At 49.3% G+C, this 26,256-nt stretch overlaps 2 protein-coding genes across 3 annotated transcripts in view; one reads left to right on the top strand and one right to left on the bottom strand.

Moving 5' to 3' along the window:
* TMEM63B (transmembrane protein 63B) overlaps positions 1-13,124 on the bottom strand; it is a 38,653-nt gene extending 25,529 nt beyond the window's left edge. Inside the window, exon 1 of one of the 2 annotated variants that reach the window (XM_052692088.1) lies at positions 12,991-13,124. The gene's annotated coding sequence lies outside the window, so the exon portion shown is untranslated. Of the gene's footprint in view, positions 1-2,809; positions 2,907-12,990 lie in introns of those variants that run through there. The other variant, XM_052692262.1, reaches the window with a different exon arrangement.
* A 269-nt stretch (positions 13,125-13,393) lies between these two features.
* MRPL14 (mitochondrial ribosomal protein L14) lies at positions 13,394-21,828 on the top strand. The gene is made up of 3 exons (XM_052694964.1): positions 13,394-13,541; positions 19,227-19,320; positions 21,045-21,828. Exons 1-3 carry the CDS (start codon positions 13,409-13,411, stop codon positions 21,409-21,411), a joined length of 594 nt encoding a protein of 197 aa, XP_052550924.1. The 5' UTR covers positions 13,394-13,408; the 3' UTR covers positions 21,412-21,828.
* Positions 21,829-26,256: the final 4,428 nt, after the last annotated feature.

The following is a 26,256-nucleotide window of genomic DNA, read 5'->3' as shown; positions in this document are numbered from 1 at the left end:
ACCAATTTTGAGCTCCTGGGAGTTGAATAGAGAAGGTCATAGAATGAGATGGATGCTAAACACAGCTTTGAGACTCACTGTCTCAGAGCACTTCTGCACACTGCTTTGAATAGAAGACTGTGGACCCCACTTGGTGTATTATAGTGCTGGAAGATGCTGCAGTCTGTCTTCTACAGGACGCTTGTTCTGACGCTGCCAAAGAAATCTGCTCCAGACAGGGAAATGCTCCTGAATAACTTGTGCTTGCAAGGCAGAACAAGAGTAGAACACCTCTTTTTGGGTTCTTGAGGTAGATGTGACCTTCTTGGGCTGCTTGGGCAGGGATCTGTGGCCAGGAGTATGCACACAGACCAGGCAGGGGATGCAAGGCCCATGGACAACCACCAGTCTTTGTGAGATGTTAAGCGGGCTGTTCTTTTCCCTGGTCTCTTTCTACTCTCTGGTGTTGGCAAGAGGAGCTGAGCCATGCTTGGGAACACAAGGAACAAAGCACTGGTAGGGCACTGGGCACAGAGATGAGGGTGGCCAGCCAAATCAGAGAACACAGAAGTACTACTTCAAGGCAAGCAGCCCGGCTCCCAGGCCCACAGATAAAGGTAGGTGAGATAAAACAGCTGCTTAGACTTGAAGGAGAGCAAGCCTTGTTTAATCTAGAGCCCCACCTCAATGGTAGGATAAACAAAGAAACAGTACTTTAATTGGGCAAAGCCACTCTGAATCATTGTTTACATGGAACACAGCTCCGCAAAATTAAGTATCAAATCTATGGAAGTCCAAGGACTTGCAGTTGGTGACAAGGGTTCTTCCTGCCCACAGCCCTTCCTTGCACTTAATAAGAACACCGAGATCCCAGCTAGACCCGAATGTCACACCCGCAGCAACACTGCACACTGCAGGCTGCCAGAGGTGATGTTAGGAAGGGCTCTCCATCCTAGATGGGTCAGCATCACACAGGAGAACAAACACTGGGCATGTGCCAGGCCTGGAAGAAAACAACACCATAACCCAAAGCAATTGCCCTGACTTCTACATAACAAAATCATTCCTAGCACAGGCTACAGAAGCAAACACCTGCTGAGAGTTTGAATCTTGGTCGTTATGAGTCAGGGGGCACAATGAACCCACTGCACGTTCTGCATATTTTCTGATTCCACCTTTCCCTCCCAAATCACTGTCTCATGTTCTGTGCTTCCACTGACTGCTTCAAGTGCCAAGGGAAAACAATGTGTCTGTAATGATGGCTGGGACCCATATGCTCTGAGTCAGGATGGGCAGTACACCCAAACCAAAAGGGGCTAGTGGACCCCAAAGACCAGTAGGGCATTTCCACAGTCAGCAAAACTGTTCTTTGCTGGCTCATGTGCTGAAGATGGTGAACACACTGTTCATATCTTGTTTCTGGATCAGACAACATGCCACATGTACTACACAAAATGACAAATCACCAATAGAGCTGCAGCTGATGCCTCCAATGCAACATGACAGAACAGCAAACAATTCCTCCAGAATTTTTCATACAGGAGCAAAGTTTGGCCTTCACAAACACATCACAGAAACAGGAGCATAAAAGCAATTAATAGCATATAGCATTCAGAGATTGATTACTAATTAATAACTCAGATGAGCTTCTCCCAACACAAATCTAGCCTTGGCAGCTGTAAGGGCTTAATGCTTCCTAAGATGTTTCTCCAAGGATCTTCATGCAAAAGAAATCACCCTTGCTAAGGAAAGCTCCCAAGTACATACTTATCTTGAAATGCTCTCACTGAAGTGCTTGAAACTTAAGCACATGGGTAAACTTAAGTGTTTGCCTAAAGAGGGACAGACTCAAGCAGTGTGCCCTGGTTCAAGCACCTGATGTTTTCCAGGACCACTCATTGACCCTTGGCTATGTGCACTGGTCGTCAGCCCAGCCTCAATTGAGCACCTTGCGGTATAGTAGTTGAGCCAGAATTTACCTTTGATGGCAAGAAATAAGGTCCAGTGGCATACTTTGCAGCAACAACTGTCACACACTGCCTTTGTATCCATACCCTGAGAAGTCAGAGTTCTCCTTTGGCCACATCCAATCACCAACAAACTCATCGTGTCTCCCTAGCATATCCTCTCATTTCCCACTCGCCCTCAGCACAGCTGCTTCCTGCAGCGTCCACACTGTCTAGAGTGGAAGACGAATGTATTTATTTATTTTTTTTAATAAATACAGTACTTTGACAAACATCAACTCTCACTTGATGAAGTTCAGTTTTCACCATTTAAAATCAAAGAACATTCAAAACCTCTTAGCTGTTTCACTTCCAAATACCAGAACACAACTGAACCTGTCTGCCAGACTTGCTATGCATCACCAATGTTAGGGCTTATCAGGCCCTTGGCAAACATGCACAAACATGACCTTCATGTCTCCATTGCTTTATAGTTGGGTATTTTGAGAAAAAAAAAAAAAATTGGAAAAAATAAACAACAAAAAGCAATAAAACAAATCCATCTAACCTCATGCTGTGGAAGATGATCTACAGATTTGAAGCACAGAGAAGAGCTGCCTTACCACACGAGAGAAGATAGGCTTCCTACCACTTGATTTCCAGAACATGGTACAAAAACATGCTGGAAATAAGGTACAAACTTTTTAAAGGACATCAAGTTGTTCTTGTTTTTTGTTTTGTTTTTAAACCAGCAAGGAAAGCACAGCACCACCAGCTCAGTTCACATATTAGTCAGTTTGCTTCTAGAGTGTCTTTTGCCTGGCTCTTCCAGTGCAGCCCAGCAGCTGAGAGAGGCCACCCTGAAAGCCCAGCACTGTGCTTACCTGTTTGAAACCAGCACCTGGAGGTGGAAAAGTACAAGGATACAGGAGGACCGCACCTCCTCTAGCCTTCCTGTGCAGCCGCCCGCTGCCTGCCTATCTATGCTGGAGGCCTGTCACTGTGATCTGGCCACAGCCCTGAAAGCAAGCAGGGAGGCTGGAATTTCCCCCCTGGCAGCCTGCCCTCCTCTGATGCCACCCAACTGGCATCCTGATCAAAGCCTCTGAGGAATCCTGAGTGCAGAAGTCAGGGCCACACCATCCACCCGGCACGGGGACTGACAGCAGGGTGACTGGTTTTTTCCACAGGGGGCAACAAAGGGACCAAGATAACACTGTGGGGTTCCACGTTGTGCAAACACCCTGACATTGACTCTCACCTTCTGTAGATCATCAGAAATCCACAGCCTTTTCAATTCAGACTTCAGTGTTTGCTCTGAATGGCACACACGTGACACCTGTGTGACTGGGCAGAGAAGACAGAGCTCATTCAGTGCCCCAAGCTCTACGAGAGCCAGCCGAGCTCATGGCAGCCAGGCCCAGGTTCCACAGCTCGACAGCGGGCAGAACTCCTCCCAGTATAGCATCAGATGACTATTTATAACGTGCTGTTTACCAACACTGAGCACTCCAGCAGTGGAAGCGGAGGACCTTGATGAGTCAAGAGAGTATGAGCACTCTGGATCAGATGAACCTTCCTCCTGTTACAGAAAGATCAGAAGTTCATGGGAAGCTGACTTAGGGTGGGGTGCTGCAGGATGGCTGATCATGTGCAGCTCCCTCCATGGCCACTGGAATGGAGGGTACACTCAGCACTTCTTATTAACAGACACCTAAACTCTGGGCAATCTTCCTGTGAAAGGGAGAGAGTGCTGTTGATTAGATCCACCACACAAGAACGGGCCATCATCCTAGGCCCTGGAAGCACAGTGCCAAAGAACAGATTTAACACAGGGCCCCTGAAAGCCTCCTTACAGCTTGTGTGATGTTCTTCCAGCAGCTCAGTGGCTGATGTAACGCTGTGACAGGGAGTTCAGGCACTGCCCAACTCCTGTGGAGGAACAGCAGCCCTGCCAGTTGGTGAGCCTCTGGCAAGCACGTGGGAACCCGGCCCAGCTGCCACTCCGCCTGCCTCCAACAAGGCCACCCATCACATCGACTCATTGCTCCTGGGCATCGAGCAAGGACACCCGACTGCCCTCAGCTGTGGGAAGAGACAAGCACAAGACAGTTCGGGCTCAAAGAGGGATTAAGAGCCCAGGTCCACAGGACTCCTGTTTGAAACAAGGCACCTGAACAACAAAAGGAAGAGCATCTCCCAGGGTTCCTTAAATTATGCAGGCCTCCTGTGGTGTCCAAGGCATACCCTGCCAGGGTATGAACCTTCCCAGCGAGAAACAGACCCTGCAGTGTTGTTACTGAGCTGAACACCCATATGGTTGCAGATCAGAGTCTTGAAACCCATCCAGGCAGAACAATCAGTGCCAACTCCTGGCTCCTCCTAAAGCCACCATCGCATTTTCCATTCCTTCCTTCTAGCTGAGCCCATCTGTCTCTCTGTGCCAAGCTCATTTTTAGAACCTCATATTTTCCTCTCCTTCTTGGAGAAAGTTATTACTTTCCTGTTTTCAGACACTCAGCACACCTTCCATACCACTAAACTGATAATGGACCTCCTGGCTCCATTCCCCTTTGCCATTTCCTGGATCCATCTTCTAAGCCATTGCACTTATCAGCCTCAAACAGTTTGGAGAGGACATGCACTTACATTAAGAATCTTGGATCGATTTCTGAGCTTCCACTTCTCCTGGCAGGCACAGGGAAGGTTGTTCAGTGGTCTCACCAGACAGCCTCAGTGTACATCCAATCACAGCTTGGAGTCCAGAGGCCTGGCTGGACCACATAATTAGTGACAGAATCATAGGACATCATCAGATGTAGATCCTAGGGATTGTTGATCATCTCCAGGACAAGTGTGTTCCTCCTAGAAGCTCTGCTCATTCTCACATCCATGCCTTCAATGCTGATAAACCTTCAGCTTGACCTGACATGTAGCATGAGACGAAGGAGTGCTCCAGTGCATCACTTGGGTGTTGGATCTGTACCACAGCAGGGGCTTGCCGGGGAAAACATACCCAGGTACCTGTTGGTAAGCAGGCCTGCGGCCCACCCACTCCTCCCACCACCAGCATTCACAGATTCACCCCCATGATCACCATCCAGCTCATCTCCTCCCACCCACAGCCATCCCTGCTGCCTCAAGTCACAAGCATGCTGCTGATACACCCCACACCTCTTCTTCCTGGCAGAGAGGAAAATTCCCATGGAAGCCCTCCCAGGAAGGCCAAATCATTAATTCACTGGAGCAGCTTGCTGTCTGCATATCCAGGAGAGCAGCATCATGATTATCAAGTTTTGCCATTGCTAGTTCAGTCTTCCATCCAACGGTCAGGCTTGTCAGGACAGGATACACTCCCTGCTCTCAAGGGATGGGGGGTTGTGGTATGGCAGGCTGGTCTAGTGGTTGGTATCCTGCACATAACAGGGGGGTTGAAACTAGATGATCATCGTGGTCCTTTTCAACCCAGGCCATTCCATGATTCTATGACACGCGAGTTTGCCAGGCAGAGCCCCAGAAGCATCTCTTTTCCCCAAATGACACATATACACACTTTTTTTTCCTCAAGGAGTGAGAAAGAAAGTTTGTCCTGAAGGGCTCTGAAACTTATCCTGCACAAGGCTCCTGCAGGCAAAATGGGACATGAACACTCATGAACTTGTACATGGGGATACAGAGCAGGAATAATGAAGCCAGCCTTGGCACGGGCGTTGTAGAAGTTGTTTTGCTGTTACTCCAAAACTCTGCTTGGGGCTACTAGAGCCAGCTCTGCAAAGAGGCAGTGCAACCAGCAGTGCAAGATGGCATCTAGGGGAGGCTACGACAGATTGATAAGGGTGATTGAGTGGACCAAAAACAGCCAGAGGGGGAAAGACAGAGTCAGAGGGAAAGCAGGCAGGCACACTTGCTGTGGACCAGACAGGCTTATGGTACTCTATAACTTTTCAGGACTAGGCTGGGTGTTCCCAATCCACGCACTCGCTCAGCCACAACGCATGAGTCCAGCCTGCACTACTGCACAGATGGGCTAGTTTACCTTCATGACGAGGTCTAAAAATACCTTTTCTTGCTACAAAAGATGCAGTGCAAACAATAGAGTATACTTACCATGACCCAAACAGCAAATCTCCCTTACCTGAAACCTTTGTTCCCCCCCCCCTCCCCATTTACCAGTCACTTGCCTTCAGCATACCAATAGATTGGTCACTCACACATTCTGTAAGCTCACTAGAACTGGACACTTCCACTGCTTCATCTGCCCGTTCCCTTCTCTTCCCAGTCTGAGCTTTTGGACAAGGCCATCCCAGACACCTTCCAGCATGGTCTCAGACACAGAGGCAAAGTCCCCAGTGATCAACATGTCTGCACAGGCAGAGTCTGCTGATGGGGGTGCAGTTATACTGGCAAAACCGCTTCTAGGTGTTTTGAGGTGGTAGAAGAAACCAGACTGAGAAGTTGGAGCATTTTTGCCAAAATAACAGATCAGTAGAGCTACCAAAAGAGGCCGTCCCACGCCTCAAACCAGCCAGAAGACTGTAGGTGTTTTGAAGGAGACACCCAATGCACCCACAGGCACGGCCCCGATGAAAAATCACCACCACCAGAAATATTTCCATGCCTTCATCCACTGCAGAGGCGCACCCTGTGCCCACCAGAACAGAACTACAGCTGCTGTTCCATATGTGTCTCCTGGAGCAACTCTGGCTGTAGGAGATGCTCCCCAGAACAAACACAAACGCCTACTGAGGTTATTTCCTGCACACCCAAATTCTGCTCTCATCTAAATGGAATAATACTTGAGAAAAAAAGTACAAAAAGCAGTGACACACTGCGGGAGGGGGGGATTCTCCCCAGTGTGCATCAAAGCATTTATTTCCCCTGACTTGCAGCAACAGTCAAGAGCTATCTATTCATTTGCTTTGAAGTTCCTCTTACCACAGACAAGAATAAAAGATGAAGACGTGAGAGTGCAAGATGCCATGAGCTCTAGGCAGTGGGGATTTACACAGGATTCATCCTCATCAGGCAAACTGGATCATCTTTATTTTTAACAGCATTACAGCGTTAGTGGGTGAAAGGGAAGCCGTGGATGTAGCGAGATTTTAGCAAGCCATCTGCTGCAGCAGCTCACCCAATCTCCCTCTCAAGGTTTCTTCATTGGGCTATGACAGAAACATTGCCTCTCAGACTGGAAGCTGACTCAGTGAACCTTAATACAACAGCAGCCACAGGTGATAATGCCCTGGCCCATAGGCTGGCCAGGACTAGAGGCAAGGGTGATGTTTAGTTTTATTCATCTTTGACCCCAGTGACCAGTTTAGAAGCTGGTGGGTAGGCTCCTAGGTATTTGTTTGGCAAGGAAGCCAAGTGCCACAAGAGGAGGGATGCAGTCTATCACTCAAAGAGACAGATGGGCTGAGGCAAGGAAAAGCAGGGAACAATTGCAGGGGCACAAGCACAGACAGTGCATGAAGGGCATCACTGCGTATTAGCTGAGCTCAGGCTAGTGCTTGCTTTCTGTTTAAGAGGTGTCTGTCTCCTCACAAGGCAGAGGAGTCCCAAGGAAACGGCTAACACAAACAGCAAGGCAGGATGTGCTGAGAAAGTGGTAACAGGTGGCAGGGAAGGGGTGAAGACAGGGACCTCCAGCTGCCTATTTGGCCCTGGAGGTGATCACAGCCCTGCATTTTTCATGCTATCCTTTACAGCCTGGCATCACTACCCTTCCAAGCTAATGACACACAGTCATAAGACGTGTTATGCTTATGTAGGATAACTAAGTCCCACCTTAATCTTTTCCTTGATTAGATAAACAGATTGATCTCCTTATGTTTCTCACCATAAAGATTCATCTCCAGCCCTCAGATTATTTTGTAGCTCTCTTCAATTTTTCAACATCCTTTTCTGAGCACAGACACTGGATTTAGATAAGAGTATTTTAGTATCAGTCTCCTGAGCACCTTCTCCTGCAGTATTCATATTCCTATGGCTGCTTCCTCTGCAGGTACCAAACATTTCATGTAATCTAAGACAACCCCTTCCACCCTGGCAGTTACAGGTGAGATTCTTCATTTCAAGGCACAGCCAGCTATAATATGTCCATATTTAAGAACTATTTGCCAATTTGTTAAAAAAAAAAAAAAAAAAAAAAAAAAAAAAAAAAAAAAAAAAAAAAAACCTAAAACAAACCTCAAAACAGATACAAAAACTGACAAAAATCTTCAAGATAGCCTTTCCTGCTTCACCATCTCAATTGGTGGTGACTTTACCACCACAGGTGAAATGATTTCCCACCCCATCTTCAAAGACAATCAACTACAGTCTTCGAGCAGCACACTGCTGTACATTCTTGAGAAAGTTCCCTCTTCCACCTTTCTTCCTCAGGCTAACTCAGTCCTAACTCTTTACATCCTCCCTCCCACACTGTCTTTCTAAAGACCTTCATCATTTCTGTTGCGCTGCTGGATACTTTTCTTGTTTGTGCACATCCTTCCAAGGATTGCCTCAGTAATCCCCCATCTATGTCAGGGATAGCAGTAATAATTTCCTGCACTTTAGACGTGGCACTCCCAACACAGCCTGGCACAAGGCTTGTGTTGTGTGCCCCTCCCCAGCAAAGCGCTAACTCATCCAACTCCCAAATCCTGGTTACACCAACATTTCCCCCAGCCCTGCCTCTACCCTAAGCAGGCTGTCCTGTCAGGGAGAAGTGCTATCAACCTGCACTTTGAATGCAGCTTTTCAACCAGTTGCACATCCAGCTGAGGGATGCTTCCCATCTCCCACCCTTTCCCCATTTGTTTATGAGGCTGACACATGGGCCAGTGACACAGGCTGACTCAAGTTAGGATCTATAACATCCATCGCCCCCGCTCAGCTGCTAGGCGAGCCATCCTTCTGGGCAAGGGAACTGACTGATGTGATGCAGTATTGTCCAGACAAAAATACATTGGTGGCTTTTTAAAATCACCATATTCTCTTAGCACAACAGACACTGCTGCTCAGCTATTTATTCCAGTTTATTTAGACTATCTGGTTGTAGCCCTATTCTTTCCCCCTATACATCAAACCTTGAGATTTTCCTCTGCTACGTGTTCTTCAGCATGGCTGCTCACCACACAAAAACTGCCCTAGCTTTTTAAGTACTCAGGTGAATTTCATAAAGCTTTGTCCACTTGATTACATCTAATTGACCTAAATGGTCATCACCTGTTTTTACTTCACTTGTGCTCGGATTCACTTTTTAAAATTAATTCCTCTAAATCCCTCATCACCCTTGACCTTCTGTTCCAGGTGAAGACAGAGTTCCTACTTACTGTCACCTTGCATTTGTTCTTCTCCACTCAGCCAGTTCTTTGCTTTGTCCAACAGCAATGACCCTCCTGCTGCAGCCAGTCTTCACATGGTTTTGTGTCCAGCACAAATTCAGTTCCTTCCTCCAGATTCATAATGTTGCAACTCATGTCAAGTGAACTGCTTTTCTACAGTGAGTAACAACAAACCCTTGGGCAGTTACCGCAGTGTAACAGGCACACGGTAATTTGTTAGCAGGTCTATGCCTCAAGTATAGAGAGGAGCCCAGCCAAACCAAATCACCAGCTTGAACACAGTCACCCCAGGGAAGATGTCTGCCTCACCAGCAACACCAGAGCCCAGTGTTTCATACAAAGGGAAGCTAGATAATAAGTACAGAGCTGAGGGATGCATCTGTTTTAAGACCTTCCCTAGACCCATGGCTCTAGATTTATTATCAAGTCAGAAGCAGATACTCTCCCCAGCCCTGCAGTACTACAAGGCTCTACCTGACCTTCAAACAGAAGACACCAGCTGATGATGACTGCTTCAAGCAGGAGATGAGGCCTGCAGCCATCTGGGTTTCCTCTAAGTAACAGACAGTACCAAGACTGTCTCATTCTCCAGCTTTGAAGGAACAAGAGATAGAGCCTACCAACAGCCACTGTTTAATTTGTGAAAGCACCAAATGCAAGCTAGAGACCCACTGGCTGCTACCCAGAGTTGAGGTCTGCAAGGAATTTAGCGCAGGAACCCCCAGGGAAAAGGGGAGAAGCAAAGGTCAGAGCAGGACAAGAAAAACAAGGCAGTGGAAGCTCACAGTGCCTTCTTCAGGCAGGGAAAATGAGGGGCTCTTTGGTGGCTGCTGGGTTTTGGAAGCTTAGGAAATGTCTGCAGAAGACAACAAGCATAGCCAGGCATGAGCCCTGCCTGCAGCCACTGCCTCCAGGTGCTGACAGGAGACCTTGCTTGAAAGATGCAGAAAGTTCTGCCAGCAGGATCCCCACCTTGCCAGCACTAAGCAACTACAAACTTGTGGAGGCAGAGCAGGGAGATAGGCAGGCAGCATCGACATGGGATACCCCATCCCTGGAGGTGTTCAAAGCCAGGTTGCATGGGGCCCCAGGCAGTCTGATGTGGTATTCAATATGGAGATTGGTGACCTGCATGCAGCAGGGGGATTGGAGCTTGATGATCCTTGAGGTCCCTTCCAACCCAAGCCATTCTATGACTTTGACATGCAGGAGCAGTGAGGAAAACAGAAGCATTTGCAGTACTGTTTAGCAATTACATGCACATAGAGAGAACCTAGCAAAAAGGAGCAAACACTGCAGAGACACACGGAGAAAAGCATTCACATCTCACATTTTGCAAGGGAGCCTCCGCCTCCTGCAGCTGATCTGGAGCAGAGGGCAGACACCCAGCTCCAGGCCAGGAGAAAAGAGCAAGGAGGCAGTGCCAACCACAGGCCTGCAGCCTCACAGAAAAGCTATTTCACACTGTGAGCCTCTGCTTCATAGGCCTGGCACCAGCACCACAAATCTTGCCCTCTCTCTCTTGCACTGTGTGTACTCACACACACACGAAATAATTCCTGGATTTTTTATTTACTCATATTTATCAGGAATCCATCCATCATAGCCAGAGCACAATCAAAGCAATCAAGCCAGCAGGCATACTCACAGACCTAGGGCTGCAGGGGCCAGAAGCTGGACTGCACCAAGAGCACCAGGGGTCCCTACTGGAGCTCACAATGTGTCAGTGCAAAAAAGAATGATGATAACTGCCGCTCGCAGTGGCTGCAGCCATCACACTGACCAGGGATGAAAGCAGAGCTCTGCTCGCACAGAGGCACTTGCTTTCTGTCTTCTCAGCTCCAGCAGAGCCTCGGGGGAGCTGGGAGGAGCGGGAGGCACCAATCTGACACCAGACAAAGGCCTTCCTCTGAGTCACGCAGCATCCCCACGGACACAGCCCAGCCGCTCCCTTCCCTGCCGCCTCCGCCATCGGGCCAGACCCGGCACTGCGTGCCTAGTTTGGGGCACAGCACCTCCATGTCCCTTCCACGGGGCTGGGCTGTAGAAGGGCAGTGCAACACCCGGTGCCACGGGGAAAGGCTACTTCGGCTTGGTTGCCATGGGGATGGAGATGCAGCCCAGCACAGGCAGGAAACGCAGACTCACCCGAGGGCAGGTGCCTATGGGAGGGGAGAGGGGCTTCGGGTCCGAGAGAGAGGTGTGGCCCCTCTCCTTTGTTCCCACCCCCCGGAAAACAGCTGTTAATTAAAGAAGGTCTTAACAGACGTGGAAACAAACACGTTCTCCAAACATCCCCATTCTCTCACTTCATCTCTGCACCAAAAAAGCTCTGGGAAAGCTCTAGCCCGCTCCCCAGTGAGCCCCACCATCATCCTCGCCTCCGTCATCAGAACAAAGCTGATGCTTTGATATGCAAATCCGCCATCGGATCCCTAATCGTGCTGCCTGCAGGCAGCATAACACCACACACAGGGGCCTCCTTTGCCTGGGAGCTCCAGCCCCTCGTAGACCCCATCGCAAGGATGGGCACTGATGGAAGGAATGCACACTGAGATCAAAACCACCATGCCAAGGATGCAGGAGGCAATGTGGGCAGCTGGCAGGTCCCCACTCAGTGCCCTTCACTCACTGAAAGCACGACTACAAGACAGGAAAGACAGGCCATTGGTGCACAGGTTTCTGCTGCAGGTCTCACACTCACAGGGATGTTCTTCGCATCCTTGTTCTTAGAAAGAAGTATATCCTACTTTATTGTATAAACATTTATCAGAAGAAAGCCCGTTTCCAGGCCATTTTCTTGCTAGGAAACATGACTGAGGATACTGTGAAAGCCTGAGTGAGGAGACACAGCAGCACATAGCTCGGCACCTTCCTTTTGCTGCTTCAACTCCTGACCCCGGGATGCTTCATGATAGTGACACCACGCTCCGGTCAAAGGGGAAGAAACCGGAGCATCGCAAGGCTCAGAGCAATACTCCCAACAGGAAAATCGACACCTCAGAACACAGAGCAGCCTCAGTTCCTCCCAAGGTTACCAGCGGCTGGAAATAGAACAAACCTGGGGCAACCACGCACACCCCTGAGCCCAAGCAGAGCCTGCTCCCAGCCTCACCTCCATCATGCTTCCGCACCCAGGTGAGTGCTGCAGGTGGGCCCCAGCCCTTAAGGACCGTAAAAGAGCCCGGCACGAGAAAGGCCCTCCCAGGCGGACGCCAGCTAAATGCAGTCAATAGGATCCACGTCTTTAAAGCACTGCTATTATTTCCGATAGGCACGGAGCCTTCCAGCAGCCGGTTCCGAGGCCAGCGCTCAGCTCGGCGAGCTCTGGAAGCATTAAGGCGGGGGGCTGGAAGGGGGTGCGGCCGCAGCCTGAGGCCCGCGGAGCTTCGTCCCACGTACGGGCGGGGCACCCGCGGGGCCGTCCAGAAGACACCGCAGCAGCGGGCAACAAATACCCCGCGAGGCCGACGCGGGGCCGAGCGCACGGGGAGGGGACGGAGCGAACGGCCCCGCGGTCCTAGCTTCGTCCTGCCCCGCTCAGCACGGGGCCCGTCCCAGGCGGGCCGTAGCCACGCCGCTCGCCGCCCGAGCGCAGCCCGGCGCGGCCGCGGGCTTCTCCCCGCTCCAAGATGGCAGCCCCCCGCCCCAGCCGGCCTCGCCGCCCTCCTTTCCTCCCCCCTTCCCAGAGCCCTTCCCGCCGGCCTCGCCGCTCCCCGCGATGCCGCACCGCTTACCCTGCGTCAGGCGCGGACGGGCTCCCGGGCTGCCACTGCTGCCGCCGCCGCCCCGCCGGGCGCTGCGGTACCGCGCTGCGCTACGCCGCGACGGGAGGGAACGATCGGCTCGGCTGGGCTCGGGGCGGGGCGCGGCCTCGAGCGGGCGTGGCTTCGGCACCGCACAGCGATGGGCGGGACCTGCGGGCGGCGGAGCGCGCGTGCGCATTGCCGGCGGGCGGAGGGCCGCGGTGCCGCTGAGGTGCGCGGCGGGCGTGGGGGCGGTCGGTGGGCTGGGGGCGCGGCGCGGCGCGGCGCGGGCAGCCGGCGTCCGGCGTTCGGCGGTGGCTGTGTGGGAACAGCCGTCTCTGTTGCCGCCGGTGCTGGAGGTCGCCGATCCTTAGGCCTTCCGGGCGGGCCTGGCTGCGGCCTTGTGCAGATGCCGCCTGCGCCGATCTTCGTGGGCCGGGGAGGAGGGAAACGCGGAGGCTGCTCTGGCGCCTACGCGCGGCCGCCGTGTCCTCCGGAACGCTTTCTTCGTTTCGGGATCCTTTGGGGACCGTGCTGCCAGGGTTAGGCTGTGAGTGGTTGCATGGCGGGATGGAAGTGGGATTCCTGTGCCCTGATGTGCAGCGTGCACCAAGCGGTGCTGCGTGCTGTCGGGACTCGGGACGTGTGTGTGCAGCCTGGGCCCTGCTGCTTAGCCCCCTAAACCCTCCTTTGGAGCAATTCCTTTCGAAGAGAGCTACTAGCATTCACCTTTCTGTGGACAGCTGACCTAGGTCAGTGGTTCCTGACTTCTGTTGTGCTCTTTTTCTTAATGATTGAGCTGCCACTCCCCACCTTCTCCTTCTTGCTTGGCTCCTTTTCCCTGCCATCACACTTCAGTGCTTGCGAGTTGGCGATCACACCTTGCTGGTTGGGATTAGGTCACACAGGTTGCGGCTGCAAACAGGATGTGGGCTTGTGGCTTGCTGTCTGTGGTCCTATTCTGAGACCTCAGTGCTTTTAGATGTAGTGGAGATGCAACCAAAAGGAGATAGTAGCAATGAGATAGTGGTCTGGAAGTTGTTCTCTCAATTTATGTGTGACTCTAAAAGACCCTAGCGAGGACAGGTTTTGCCTCCATCCCCACAGACCACGTGAGTGCTTCTGGGATTGGAAATCTACTCTGCCACCCTTTTCCTTTGACCTTAGGAAGTTCTCTCTTTGGCTTAATTTCCTGCTGGTTGCCCAAGGAGGCTGTGGATGTCACATCCCTGGAGGCATTCAAGGCCAGGCTGGATGTAGCTCTGGGCAGCCTGGTCTGGTTGTTGTCAACCCTGCATGTAGCAGGGGGGTTGAAACCGGATGATCATTGTGGTCCTTTTCAACCCAGGCCATTCTATGATTCTGTGATACACTGGGAACAGTCCATTGCTATTTTAGTACAGCACCGTGGATATGAACGTATGTAATGTATTAATGTGCTTGGATACTGGAACAGATATAAGTACCTTAGAGCTGGGACTTCTGGATATTTAAAATAACTAAAGTAAGTTTTCCATTAAAGCTCTTTTTATCTGCTTTTCCTGATTGTGCAAATGAGGTTAGCGTGTTTCTGGAGAGCTTTTAGCAGATGTACCTGCAATGAGTTGCTGTTGGTAACTCAGATCAATAAATACCCTGTTTAATAGCTAATACTACTCATAAATGGAATTCATGAAGACTTAATTCCTCTTTGTGAATTTGGCCTTTCTGCCTGTCATTAGTGCAAAACCAATTATGTCTTGGTAATGGGTATCTTGTGTATTTTTAACATACCCAAGCCCTTAATCACATCGCTTCCTTTACGAGGACGGCCATGAATGGATCGACCCCACAGCTCTCTTCTGCCTCTTGCAGCACACCCTGACAGGCATTCCATAAATAAACCCATCGTGCCCAAGTAGGGGTTTGGGTATTTGCATTGCACATATTGTCTTGGATTTATTTCCTGTATTTTAATAATAGATGGCAGATGCAGGTCAAATCTTTGTGGTGCCCAGAGCATGTCTTTTTTCATCTCTTAGAATGCTGGCCCCCACTATTTGACGGTTCAGATCACTTTGTATTTTGACAGAAGCTTTTGGCCTCAGGACTTGCTTTGCACATCCGTTGACGCTCCCTGTGGCCTGTTTGTGTGGGTGAGTTACAAGCTGAAATAGAAATAACTGAATGATTGTGGAACTCCAGCTCTTCAGGGGGAGCAGGGAGCAGATGTCATTTCTGACTTCTCATTAAAAAGGAAAGCCGTACTGGATTGCTAGCTAATAGCATTATTTGAAACTACTTCTACTCTAGGATGCAGGCAAAGTAAGAATGACATCTTAACTGGGTTTTAGGCTTTGCACCATTGATTAAAAGCTTGGTCAGAGCTGTTTCACTGTTCCATTGAGTGTTCAGACAGATGTTTTTAGTGCTCCCATGACTATATTAGTAGAGCAGATTGATACTGAGTGTTGTGAGATGCGTTTGTATTTTTTGCTGAAATGGAAGAGATTCTTCTCTCGTCAGAATCTCTCGAGCTGCTCTCCCACTGTAAGTGAAGGGAGATTTGCCAGTGTTCTGCCACATCTTCTTGCTCTAGCATTCATGCAATCAGGCTACAAACAGTACTATCTAGCAAGAATGCTGGAGCCAGTATAAGGGAGCTGATGGAAATGTGTTTTGTGGGATCAGAGGACTCCTTTGTTAGTACTGTGCGCCCTGAAGTGGGCTTAAAGCATGTATCTAATTCTGCCTTCCTTATCTGGAGGATGTCCTTGCTTCATATCTACTCCCTGGGGTGTTCTATTCGTGTGTTTGCATGTGTTTTATGAAACTTGTATGTAACCCAATTCTGTTATCTGGGATGAAATTTTCCAGAATTCCTCCATTCAAAAACCACTTTAGCCTGCAGTAAATATAAATCACTTCTTTAACCATCTGGGAAGGTGGTGAAGGTAGGAGCTTTAATATGGTACTTGAAAATGGTGCGGTGGGTAAATAACTCCCAGAAGTGTGAAACTAATGAAGAGCCCCTTTGTGGTGTGATTTTTGTACTTGATGTCACTCTGTTGCACTGGATGTGGTAATGCTGAAGGGTCCTTGAGATGAGAAGGGAGTGTTTGCCATAGCGAGTTATTGCGTGTTGAGTCTGACTCAGTGAAGTAGAAATTGGGTCACCCTAGTGAGTGTTTGATTAGCAGACTCCTCCCCCTTTGCAGAATCTGAACTCAGTCTGAATTCTGGGTGAATTTTTAACTGGTTTGTGGAGCAGGAAGAAGCTGTGTGCCTCTAAGATTCGGATTTCAAGAACTTGAGTCTCTCCAGCCATAAGAGCCACTGCTAAAACTAAGGTGCTTTTAAATACTACTCTTGCCTCGTATGAACGACTTTGAAGTTAATCCTCCTTGAGCTGGAATTTGGACTAGCTGACCTCCAAAAGTCTCCTCCAAGGTAATTCCTTGATCAGGAGCACATTAGTGACTAAATGCAAAGCACCAGTGCTATTTCTCCTGTCCAGGCTACGACAGAGTACACTCCTCCATCAGCTGGGCAATACCAACAGCAGACTTCCTAGGAGTTACTGCACACATGCTCCTGGTTGATGGTTATAGGGATACTCTCACCATGTGATTCTGAGCAGTGAAGTTGGATAAGGGGCCACAATCGAAGATCCACCTTTGGGAGCAATCCCAGGTCATGTGCATTCCCCAAGCATGTGCTAAGCACAGCCTTCTTCAGAAAGTGTGAGACAACATCAGCTCTGGAAAGGAGGGAACTTTCATCTCCTTAGTAGCATTCAGCCTTTGGCACCGGCTCTGAGTGCTTGTGCTGCAGTGAATGACTTCTCTGCCCTTGCAAGTTTAGTTTGGTCTCAGCTCCTCCACAGTGGGCAAAACAAAGGGCAGAGGAGATCAGGTGTCTGTTCCAGCCACAGAGGGAATGAGGTAGAACTGGGCCACGCTGAGGAGTGCTGGAACCAGACCCAAAGGGTAGGCTGTTTCTAGAAGGGAAGCTGGCTTGTTCCTACAGTTAGGGGTATGATTCATTGTTCAGAAACCCACTTGCACCCTTCCTTGCATGCTGGGCTCCTTGCCACAGAAGCATTCTTCCTACTGCCCTGAACCTTCTTGCACACTGGAAATATTCTGTTTACTCAATTCCGAACAGGATGCTGCATTCCAAGTAATCAATCACTCAGAGTTTCTTAGTTTATGACACATCTTAATATACTGAGGAATAATTCCTAGCAGCGAAGGGATACTGAGTCATGTGGAAAAATAAACAGTCCTTGTACACTTTAAACTGTTGATGCTTCACTCAGAAGTTTTGTTACTTCAAACCTTCACTGCTGCCACAGGGTAGAAACAAGCGGTGACTCCTCCTGAGACTGGGTAGTGAGTTCACAGTTTAGGCAGCACTCTGGGGCTCTGACACATGGCCTTGAGCACGCTGAGCTGCTTGCGGTGTTGCTGTCCCTCTGACAGTGGGCAGAGCATGTTCCTGTCCCTGCCCTGCAGCCCAGGGCTGTCAGCCCTACATAGCTGTGAAGGCAATGGTGTCCTCCCCAGAACACACCTCTCAGAGGCAGTAGAGAGGTTGACTCAGCAGTGCTGCTAGTTTAGGTCTTCTGGTGGGCTCCGAAGCCTTGCTGTGCTGCTGGAGGAATTAGGAGCACTCTTACACCCTGGGTTTGAGTTTCGCGCTGGGAAGCAGCACACCCATGAGCAGAACAGGACACGGGCTGTTCTACCTGCTGGCACAGGGCGTAGGATTACAGCAAGGGAGTTAAGCTGAGGTTGTGTAGCAATCCTAACAGCAAGGCCAGGTAATCAGGCCTTGATAGCCAGCGACACTGTAAATACTGCAGGGCCTTGTTTTTTGCTATGCTTGCACTTTTAGGTGAGGCACTGTTGAAAAATACAGCCTCCCTGGGGTCTTGTTTTAGTGCAGGAGTGTGGTAGAGGTGGGCTCAGAACAGATACCCTGAGTCATCTGGAGACTTCATCTTCTGCCCAACAGAAATGTGGCTTTGTTATCGACTAAATGTAAGCGTTGATTATAGCTTTTATCTATTCCAAACCTGCCTGGGTGACAGCTGAGATGGTTTGTCACACATGGGAGAATGCATGTTTCACTCAGGGTGCTCTGAGGAGAAGTTAGGTCATCTTTATTAAAAAAAACAGTTTCACAACACGGGACTCCAGAATTTGGCCTTATGCTCAATACCAGCAAAAAGAGATAAGTGGTCCATATAATGTTAGTGTTTAGAGAGGAGAGAAGCAGGGCAAATGCTGGTTATGCTGCCAAGGTCTGGGCATTGTCACACAGCAAGCTGCAGTCAGAGAGAAGTCTCACTCTGTGTGAGCTGGCCTGAAACAGGATGGCATCGGCATCTTTGCTGCTTCTTGCTGTTGCTTGGATGTGCTGCCATAGCTGCCTGGGTCATTGTTCCTAACCCATGTCTGGCAAAGTGAGCTGGGATCAGATAAGCTGTTGTGACTGACTCAGCAGGCTGGACCTGATCCGTTTGACAGAATGGGGCTAGGGAGCAACTAGGGATGCAGTTAGGGAAGAGGGTGCGGTCTTCTCAGAGGTTAGCCTTGTAACCTGGTTCTGCTGTGATCAGGGTAGTGTTTTGGTTGGGATTGAGCAAGCACTGTGAAGGCATGGGAAGCTTTTCCTTCTGGGCAGCTGTAACAAAGCAAGATTGGTAGGAGTGAGATGTTGGGCTCCAAACAATGCTCAACAGCTTGTATATGTACAAGGGGAATCCCTCATTGGTGGTTGAGCTGTGTTTGTCTAGCAGCTTGTGTTTTGATGCTTTGATGCCAGTCTGCAGAGCATCTCTGGCTTTTTGCCTGGTCTTGTAGGCAACACTGATAGCTTTTACTGGTCACTCTAGTTTCTAAATTAAAAGCTGTTCACATCCAAAAATTCTCAAACTTGTTTATTGTTACATGGTTCACAGTGCACAGGAGAGCCTTTAACCTTGTGAGAAGACTGCAGCTCAGGGGTACTGAACTCAGCGTTACAGTATAAGCATCTCAATTATATTCTCTAGTGAATTCAGGCAGAGGCTCTTGCTGTGCTTTGTAGCACACTGGTGATGCTGTTAGAACTCTGTATGCTGAGGATTACAAATGTACAAAAAGTTGCTGAGACCCTAGTGTGTGATTGCCATAAGAAAAAGGAAGTGAAAAAAATTCTGTACAATGCCTAGAGTTCATAATTCTCTTATTTCTTAACAGGGCAGCTTACCAGAATCCAGATGGCTCTCTTGCACAGGCAGTTGGGATTTTCCTTAAGCCATCTGAGCAACGCAGTCATCCAGCGACACCTCAGGTGATTTTCAAATCCTGCTTTTGGTTTTATTTTCTTGTTTGGAAGTGATGCTATTAAGTAAATCTAGCATAAGATATAGTATTTCTAATTAAAAAAGAATAATGTAATATAAGAAAAATATCATAGATGTCTCTTTGCAGATTGTAAAGTGAACCCAAATAAATGCAAGTTCCTGGCAGTCAGAACATGATTCAAACTCTGCAGACATTCCATGTTCTCTAAACTCTTCATTTAAGTTTTAACATGAGCTCCTTGCTCATCCATGTGAGTCTCCTGCCACTTTTTCCTGGTTTTTACACTTAGGGATGCGTTGATCTCGAGCTTGGAGGAAGTGGTGCTTAAACCAACTCTCTTGGCTCCTTTTAGTGCTCTCACCCACAGGATACCTCTAACTAGGTCTTTGTAGAGATCAGAGTTGGCTTTCCTGATGTCCAGGACTTTAGACCTTCAGACCAGAGTCCTGGTTATTGCCCTGTTTCTTCCGTATAAGACCCTGAGCACTATCTCATGGTCTCTGCAGCCAAGGCTGACCTCAGTCTTCACATCCCAAATCTTCCTTGTTTGTAAGAATAAGATCCAGCGGCACACGTCTTCCTGTCAGCTCTTCTACCACATATTTAAAGGATATGCACTGACAGTGAGAAGGAGGTGAAAACCCTGAGACAAGGAGTGCTGCTGCTGGAATGCAAGTCAGCAACCTGAACTGAGAAATCATTCCTGTGTGGTGAGCTTGCTTTTGGATGTGGGGACTTTCACTCTAAGGCTGTGTCAAAAATGAGAAGAAAAGTCCACCTTGTGCAGTTATCTTGTCTAGCAGTAATCAGGCAGTCAGACATTCATAGTTGTCAGTTTGCTACTGTTGCTTTCTAGACTTTGTGCAGCCTAGGTTTCCCTTTCTCCCTCTGGCAATGCTCCTCCTTTAAACTTCTGCTGTTCTGCCTTCTGTGTTGTGCAACCATAACCTGGCAGACAGAGGAATGGGGTGTGATAAAAGAAGAACAATTCCTGAAAGGGAAGTTAAATTCTCAGCTTATCCCTGCTGCTCTCAAGTGTATTCAAAGTCAAATCCACTGATTTAGAACCATGCAGTGTATTGCTGTTATTTCTTGCTACTCCTGATAATCCCACAGTGCAAGCAGACACAGAAGGGAATCTTCTTTCTGGGTTCCTCCCAGATGGGGATGGTGATTCTAATTGGCAGCAGCTTAGCACAGCCACAGTGGGACTCAGAGGTCTCATTGAGAGCAGAGTAAGGTTGGTGAGAGCACCTCATGCACTTCACTGAGAAGGAGATTGGTCAGAAAATTGCTGGGTACTGTGTACAAGACTGAAAGAGGCTGACTTGAGTCTTAGCTTCCTGTTTGTGGGAGAAGCAAGTGCATTTTTTTTGCTTGTAAATTGAAGTTGAACCGAATCATCCACAGTTGCTTTAAAAAAAAATAAAATACAGGCAGTAAATACAAGCCACTCTTCTTTTAGTCGTGTTTCAGAGTAGAACCGTTGTCTTATGTTTGACGTTTACTGAAGAGTGTGCAAAGCTCATAGTAGCATCTGGCTTTCAGAGAACGCATTGAATGCAATGGATGTGTCAGCCACATGGTATGTATTTGTCGCTGGCGACTTCTGAGTGGTTTTTTAGGCACAAGATCACATGCTGGCTTTGCCCTTGCTCCCCAAGGATTACTGGGGAGATCTGTCTCTCATTCTTTCCTGTCTTTTGCCAGTGTCAGTGGAGCATGCCGAGCAATACAGAAACTTACTCGCGTGCGAGTGGTGGACAACAGTGCCTTGGGAAACGCGCCCTACCACCGGCCACCAAAGTGTATCCACGTGTATAACAAGACCGGAGTTGGCAAAGTAGGAGATAAGATCCTTCTGGCTATCAAAGGAGAAAAGAAGAAGGCTTTGATTGTAGGACACAAGATGCCTGGTCCTCACATGACGCCTAGGTTTGATTCTAACAACGTGGTGCTCATAGAAGACAACGGAAATCCGTTAGGAACTAGAATAAAAACACCCATACCCTATATCCTGCGGCAGAGAGAAGGAGAGTTCTCCAAAGTTTTGGCCATTGCCCGCAACTTTGTATGAGACTTAAAGATTTCTGGCAATCCTGTTCATACCCTTTCCTACAGTACCTGTTCCTTGGTCCTTTTCTAGAAAAAGGTGAAACACGCAGAAGTTGAGGTTAATTAAGAGTCTCCTTTCCTGTTTATGACATATAAACAGCTAATTTAAATTCTGAAATGCCTCGTTTTTCTCCAGAAGAGAAAACAGCATGTTTGGGAAATGGTCCTATACTAACACTGCTCTGCTGGTGTTACTTTGGTCTCCAGTTATTAAAGTAAGAAGATGAAAATCTGCATTGTTTTGTACTGCTTATGCTCTGTTTTCCCTATTTCGACTGTTCACAGTTCTGTTGGAGCAAGACACAAAGCCCAGTCCCTGGCCTGATGGTTCTGGGATGTACAAAATGGATTCACTTATAATAAAGTAGGAGAGATGAGAGCAGTGTAATGAATTATTGGTCCTTTCAAGAAAAGTGTTAAGTTTCCTCATCTTTGCCTCAGAAAGAAGACTAGGAGTGAATGAGATAGGGAAAACCTGATGGCCTTCAACTTTGGTGGTGTGCAGTTGAACAGGACATAGCAGAGCTGGGAAGGGAAGGAGAATGTGGTAGGTTTGGGACATAGCCTATGCTCTCCACCTGATCAACCTCAAGAAATTAACTTCTGTTCTCTCTGGACAGTACAAGGGTTGGATTGAGACTGAAAGTTTGACAGGAAGAAACATTTCAGTTCCAGACAGCTTTTTGAGACTGCATTAGAGAACCTAGGTTTGTCCATTATCTGTTGCTGATAGGCAGCATGTACTCATTGGTAAGGCCAGCTATTGTCCAGAAGTGCTTCCTAAACTTAGGCACAACAGTGTGTAGGTGCTGTGCTGTTGTGTTCAGGGGTAACTGTAGTCCAGGAGCCAAACTGCTTTGTTCACATGAAGCCAGGCAGAAAAACTTGGTGCTTGCAGTGGGTAAAAGGATGTGGGAGAGCCCTGGATCCCCTCCTGCTCCGTTACTCTAAGTAACGTGGATTGGACAACAATCTGTGTTTAAATTGAGCTTTAAGGAGCTGCACTGTTCTCCTTAGTAAAACTTCCCTGTGAACCAGAGGAGCCTAAGCCTATCAGCTTCCCAGTTCAATACAGGCAAAACCTCCCTCTGCCTGCAGCATGTTACTTTTTTGCTGCTTTCCATGAGCCAGAAAAAGCTGGATTTGCTGCTCTAGACCTTCCCAGGCCCCAGGCTGTTGCCAGTAAGCCCTCAGCCTGCCTGCTGGAGGAAGCAGCACAGCAGGTGCCCAGCTGATGTCAGTCTTTCCAGGCTGTCTGAATACAGTTGCTTTCAAGGAGAGATTTCTTTGCTGGAAGGTGACGTTTATGTCGCTTTGCTGGGCGGGTTAGTGAACAAACAGCTCATTCTGGTTGCAGCAAGAAGCGTGGCTGGGTCCCCTCCTGTTGTTTCCTAGAAGGAGCTGCAGTTGCTGGCCAAACATCCCTGGGTGTGCACGCTGGCCATCTAGCGGCTTGTGGAGCTGTGAGAGGTGTTCTGCGACCTCAGGCATTGGAGACTTCTGCAAAGGTGGGTCTTGCTTGGGCTGCTCAGGTTGGGATCCTGCCCAAGTGCAGCCATCACTGGGGTTCTGGGAAGTGTAGCAGAGGCAAACTTAGTATTTCAAGTAGAAAAGAGTGTGTGTCTCCTGAAAATGGGAGAATGTAAATTCCTTCAAAATGTGTATCCTTTTGAGAACAAAAAAGAAAATTTACTTTTGCTAACCTAAGACTGAAAAATAGCTTTCTACTGCTGCATTTGGTTTCTGTGCAAGGCCATCTGCGTGGTGGAAGAGGAGTCCAGTTGGTTCCAGCTAACCCAATCTGTCACTCACTCGCAGAGCTGCTCAAGTGGATTGTTTGGTCTTGCTTAGCAACAATTCCAGCCTTGAAGCAGTTCCCTGGTAGGACACAAGGACCTCCAAACAATTTTTGTTTTTCTTGTCCTGACCATAAGGGCTATGAGTTCCTCATGGGATGCGAGGACCCTGCTGTTTGGATATTAAATATTTCACAGAATATTTGTTAATAACTTTGCAGCATTTTGCAGGGATAGAGGTCATGGGGAGAGGGCACCAGAGGAAGCAGGCAAGACAATGGAGCAGACTTGAGATTAAAATGTGGAGAGACACTTTATAAGTAAACTGATATGTGGAACTAAATCCTTAACCTCGGAGCTTAATAAGCAGACATGCAGACAGCTAAGCTCAGCACATCCCACCAAGCAGCTCCTGCAGTCTGTAAGTGTCTTTTCCTGACAAGGAACGTGGCCTCAGCAGAAATCACTGCTCTGGGACACTACGTCTGCGCTTGGCAAATCCCAGGCACTCACCAGGGGCAGCTTCTTACTGGGGTCTCTCCTTCGAGCAGGACCCTATGCTATGGGAAAGTTTCCCAGCAGGGGATGGTGCCAAAGAGGAATCCTCTCATCTCCTGTGCAGCCTCTGGAGGAGCTGTGAGCTGCTGTGGAGAGTAAAGGAAGCTGGAAACCGGAATTCAGAGTCTTTCCAGTGTCCCTATTTTTGCCCCAAGGAATTGCTCATGGATCTTTACAAATGTGCCTTCTTGGCCAGCTCTGCCTGTGTCCCTGGGTTAGTGCTGTTCCTTGTGTTTGGATGTGGGACTGAGGTCAGATTCTGCTCCCACGGGGTGCCTATACCCCTGGTGATGTGACCAGATGTTTTTTGGTGGGTCCTGAGGGAAAGTGGTCCCTTCTTAGGGTGTTCTGCGAGGGCAGGGAGAGATGACCAATGCCAAGAAAAGACATGGGGTAGGGCTGGCTGCTGGGGCCCAGAGCTGGACAGAGGAATGCAAACTGGGGATTAGCTGGCTGTGAGAAGGGGTGTCTCAAAAGGAAATGGGCAAGACAGATTATCGCTCAGGGATGCTGCAGGGAGCTGATGGGTTCCATCTGCCTGGAGACAGGCTAGGAGATAGGCTTGTGGCCCCATGCCAGCACGGCAGAGGGACTGTGGGATCAAGGAAGGCAGCAGGGGACATAGCGGGCTAGGAGGGGGATCACAACATATGTCAAAAGCAAGTTGCTGGGCTCATTTGCCAGCTTTCCTTTTTTCCCCATAGCATCAGTTACTCCATGGAACTCATTGCTCCAGGACACCAGTAAGTACAGCTGGTTAACGGAACTGAAAATGAGCCTGAGCACTCTCCTCTGTGGCGGCGAGGGTGACTGTGTTCACCAGTGACAGCAAACACGCCTTCCCCAAAGGGAGGTGATGTACCTGATCATTGTGGTGTGGTCGCTGCAAGCAGGCTGTCACCTGGGCTTCTGAAATAGGAGGTTCTTCTGAAGGCAGCTCAAGGCTATAGAACTCTGTGCCGTAATGTTGTTCTTTAAAAACAAACATGAGCCCTGAGCTACGGGGCCGGGTACTGGAATGCTTCCCAAAGCAAGCTGCAGGCTTTGGACCAAATGTTCCCTGCTGGGCCATGTCATCCCATGTCACTCCTCTCTTTCTGTGTAATCTGCATCTCTTGGGTTTAAAGAATTCATTGCTCTAGCTTGCTAGTCTTCACCAGAACCAGAGAACTCACTGTTGTGAGCAGGTGATGAAGTGAGGAGGTGGTAGGATGGGAGATGTTATCACGGCCCTTGCTTCCTGACGTTTCTGCTTGGCTCTTGGTCCTCTTCCAGGAGGCCCTTGGCAGCCCTAGGCACCCTGTAGCTATGATTCCTGATGCTGGAAGCAGCAAACAGCTGGTTTTACTGGTTTCCCCGGCCTGCCACTCAGCCCCTGATGTGCCTTGCAGAACAAGGGACCTCACCTGCAGCCAGGTGAGCTGAGGACAGGGGCCCTGGGGTATCAAGTCTAGACCCACCACAGCTCCTGGGCATACAGGTGTCTGCTCAGTGCACTGACAGCATTTCACATTGCTTGCTGGAAAACTCAATGGTGAAATGTTCTGCTCATGGCCGGCAGGTAGTATCTTGCATTTCTGAGGAAAGTAGAGTGAATCTTAAAGGCTTGTAAGAACTGGGACACGCAGAGTTAATGGGCTGTGCAAATTTTGGGCCGCTGGAAGTTGGGCCTAACACAACCTCCATCTCTAGCTGCCTGGGGTGGCTGAAGCGTGAGATTCCTGTTCTGCCAGCTGGGAAAGGGACTCTTGCAAGTCAAGAGCAAAGGGACTGTGTAACCTGGGAGGCACACACTGGGGCTTTAGGGCAGGTGTAGGCTACTCTGATGCTGTGCAAAGGCTGGGTGCTGCTGGCAAATCTGGGTATCCGAGGCTCTGCTCCCCTAGACAAGCCAGCTCTGTGCCATCAGCCTGGCTTGGATCTGGGTGCTGGGATTCAGTGTGGCTGTGGCATCAAAATGCCAAACCCCAGCCGAGAGCTGTGCAGAAGGGTTAACAGCTCACTCCCTCTGCTTCGGGGAGCTTTGTTCATTGGAGTATTAAATTCCACAGCTGTAAATAATCTGCAGCAGGAGAGATTATCAAGACCCTGGGAAGAAGCAGCTTTTATTAATAAGATCAGTTCTCCCTGCGCAGCATCACGTAGCTGCTCTCCACCCTTTCTTTGCTGTGCTGCATCTCGGCATGCCTCCTGAGGGCAGGTGGGCAGCTCCCTGCCTCCAGCTGTGCCATCCCTAGCCGAACTCTGCCACTCGATAAGAGAATCCAGTTCCCGCTGGCTTTCCAGGGCGCTGTCGGTGTTCCCAGGGAGCAGAGTGCCCGTGCTGCAGCCCCTCGTCCCGCTGCTTCTCTCGCAGAGCCGTCGGGCCCAGAGCTACCCATGGGCGGCCATCAATCCCTCCGCATCCCTCCCCGAGCTCACCGCCAGCCTGCAAGGCGGGTTGCGGCCACACG

Source organism: Tympanuchus pallidicinctus, unplaced genomic scaffold, assembly GCF_026119805.1.
Source record: "Tympanuchus pallidicinctus isolate F22 unplaced genomic scaffold, pur_lepc_1.0 scaffold1, whole genome shotgun sequence".
NCBI classification, from domain to species: Eukaryota; Metazoa; Chordata; class Aves; order Galliformes; family Phasianidae; genus Tympanuchus; species Tympanuchus pallidicinctus.
Note: the sequence above shows the minus strand (reverse complement) of the source record. Positions and strands in the feature narration are given on the sequence as shown.

Coding starts and splice junctions, on each gene's coding strand:
- MRPL14 (XM_052694964.1), top strand. CDS start 13,409: ATGCCGCCTGCGCCGATCTTCGTGGGCCGGGGAGGAGGGAAACGCGGA. Junction 13,542..19,226: donor TTGGGGACCGTGCTGCCAGG/GTTAGGCTGTGA, acceptor ATTTCTTAACAG/GGCAGCTTACCAGAATCCAG. Junction 19,321..21,044: donor GTCATCCAGCGACACCTCAG/GTGATTTTCAAA, acceptor GTCTTTTGCCAG/TGTCAGTGGAGCATGCCGAG.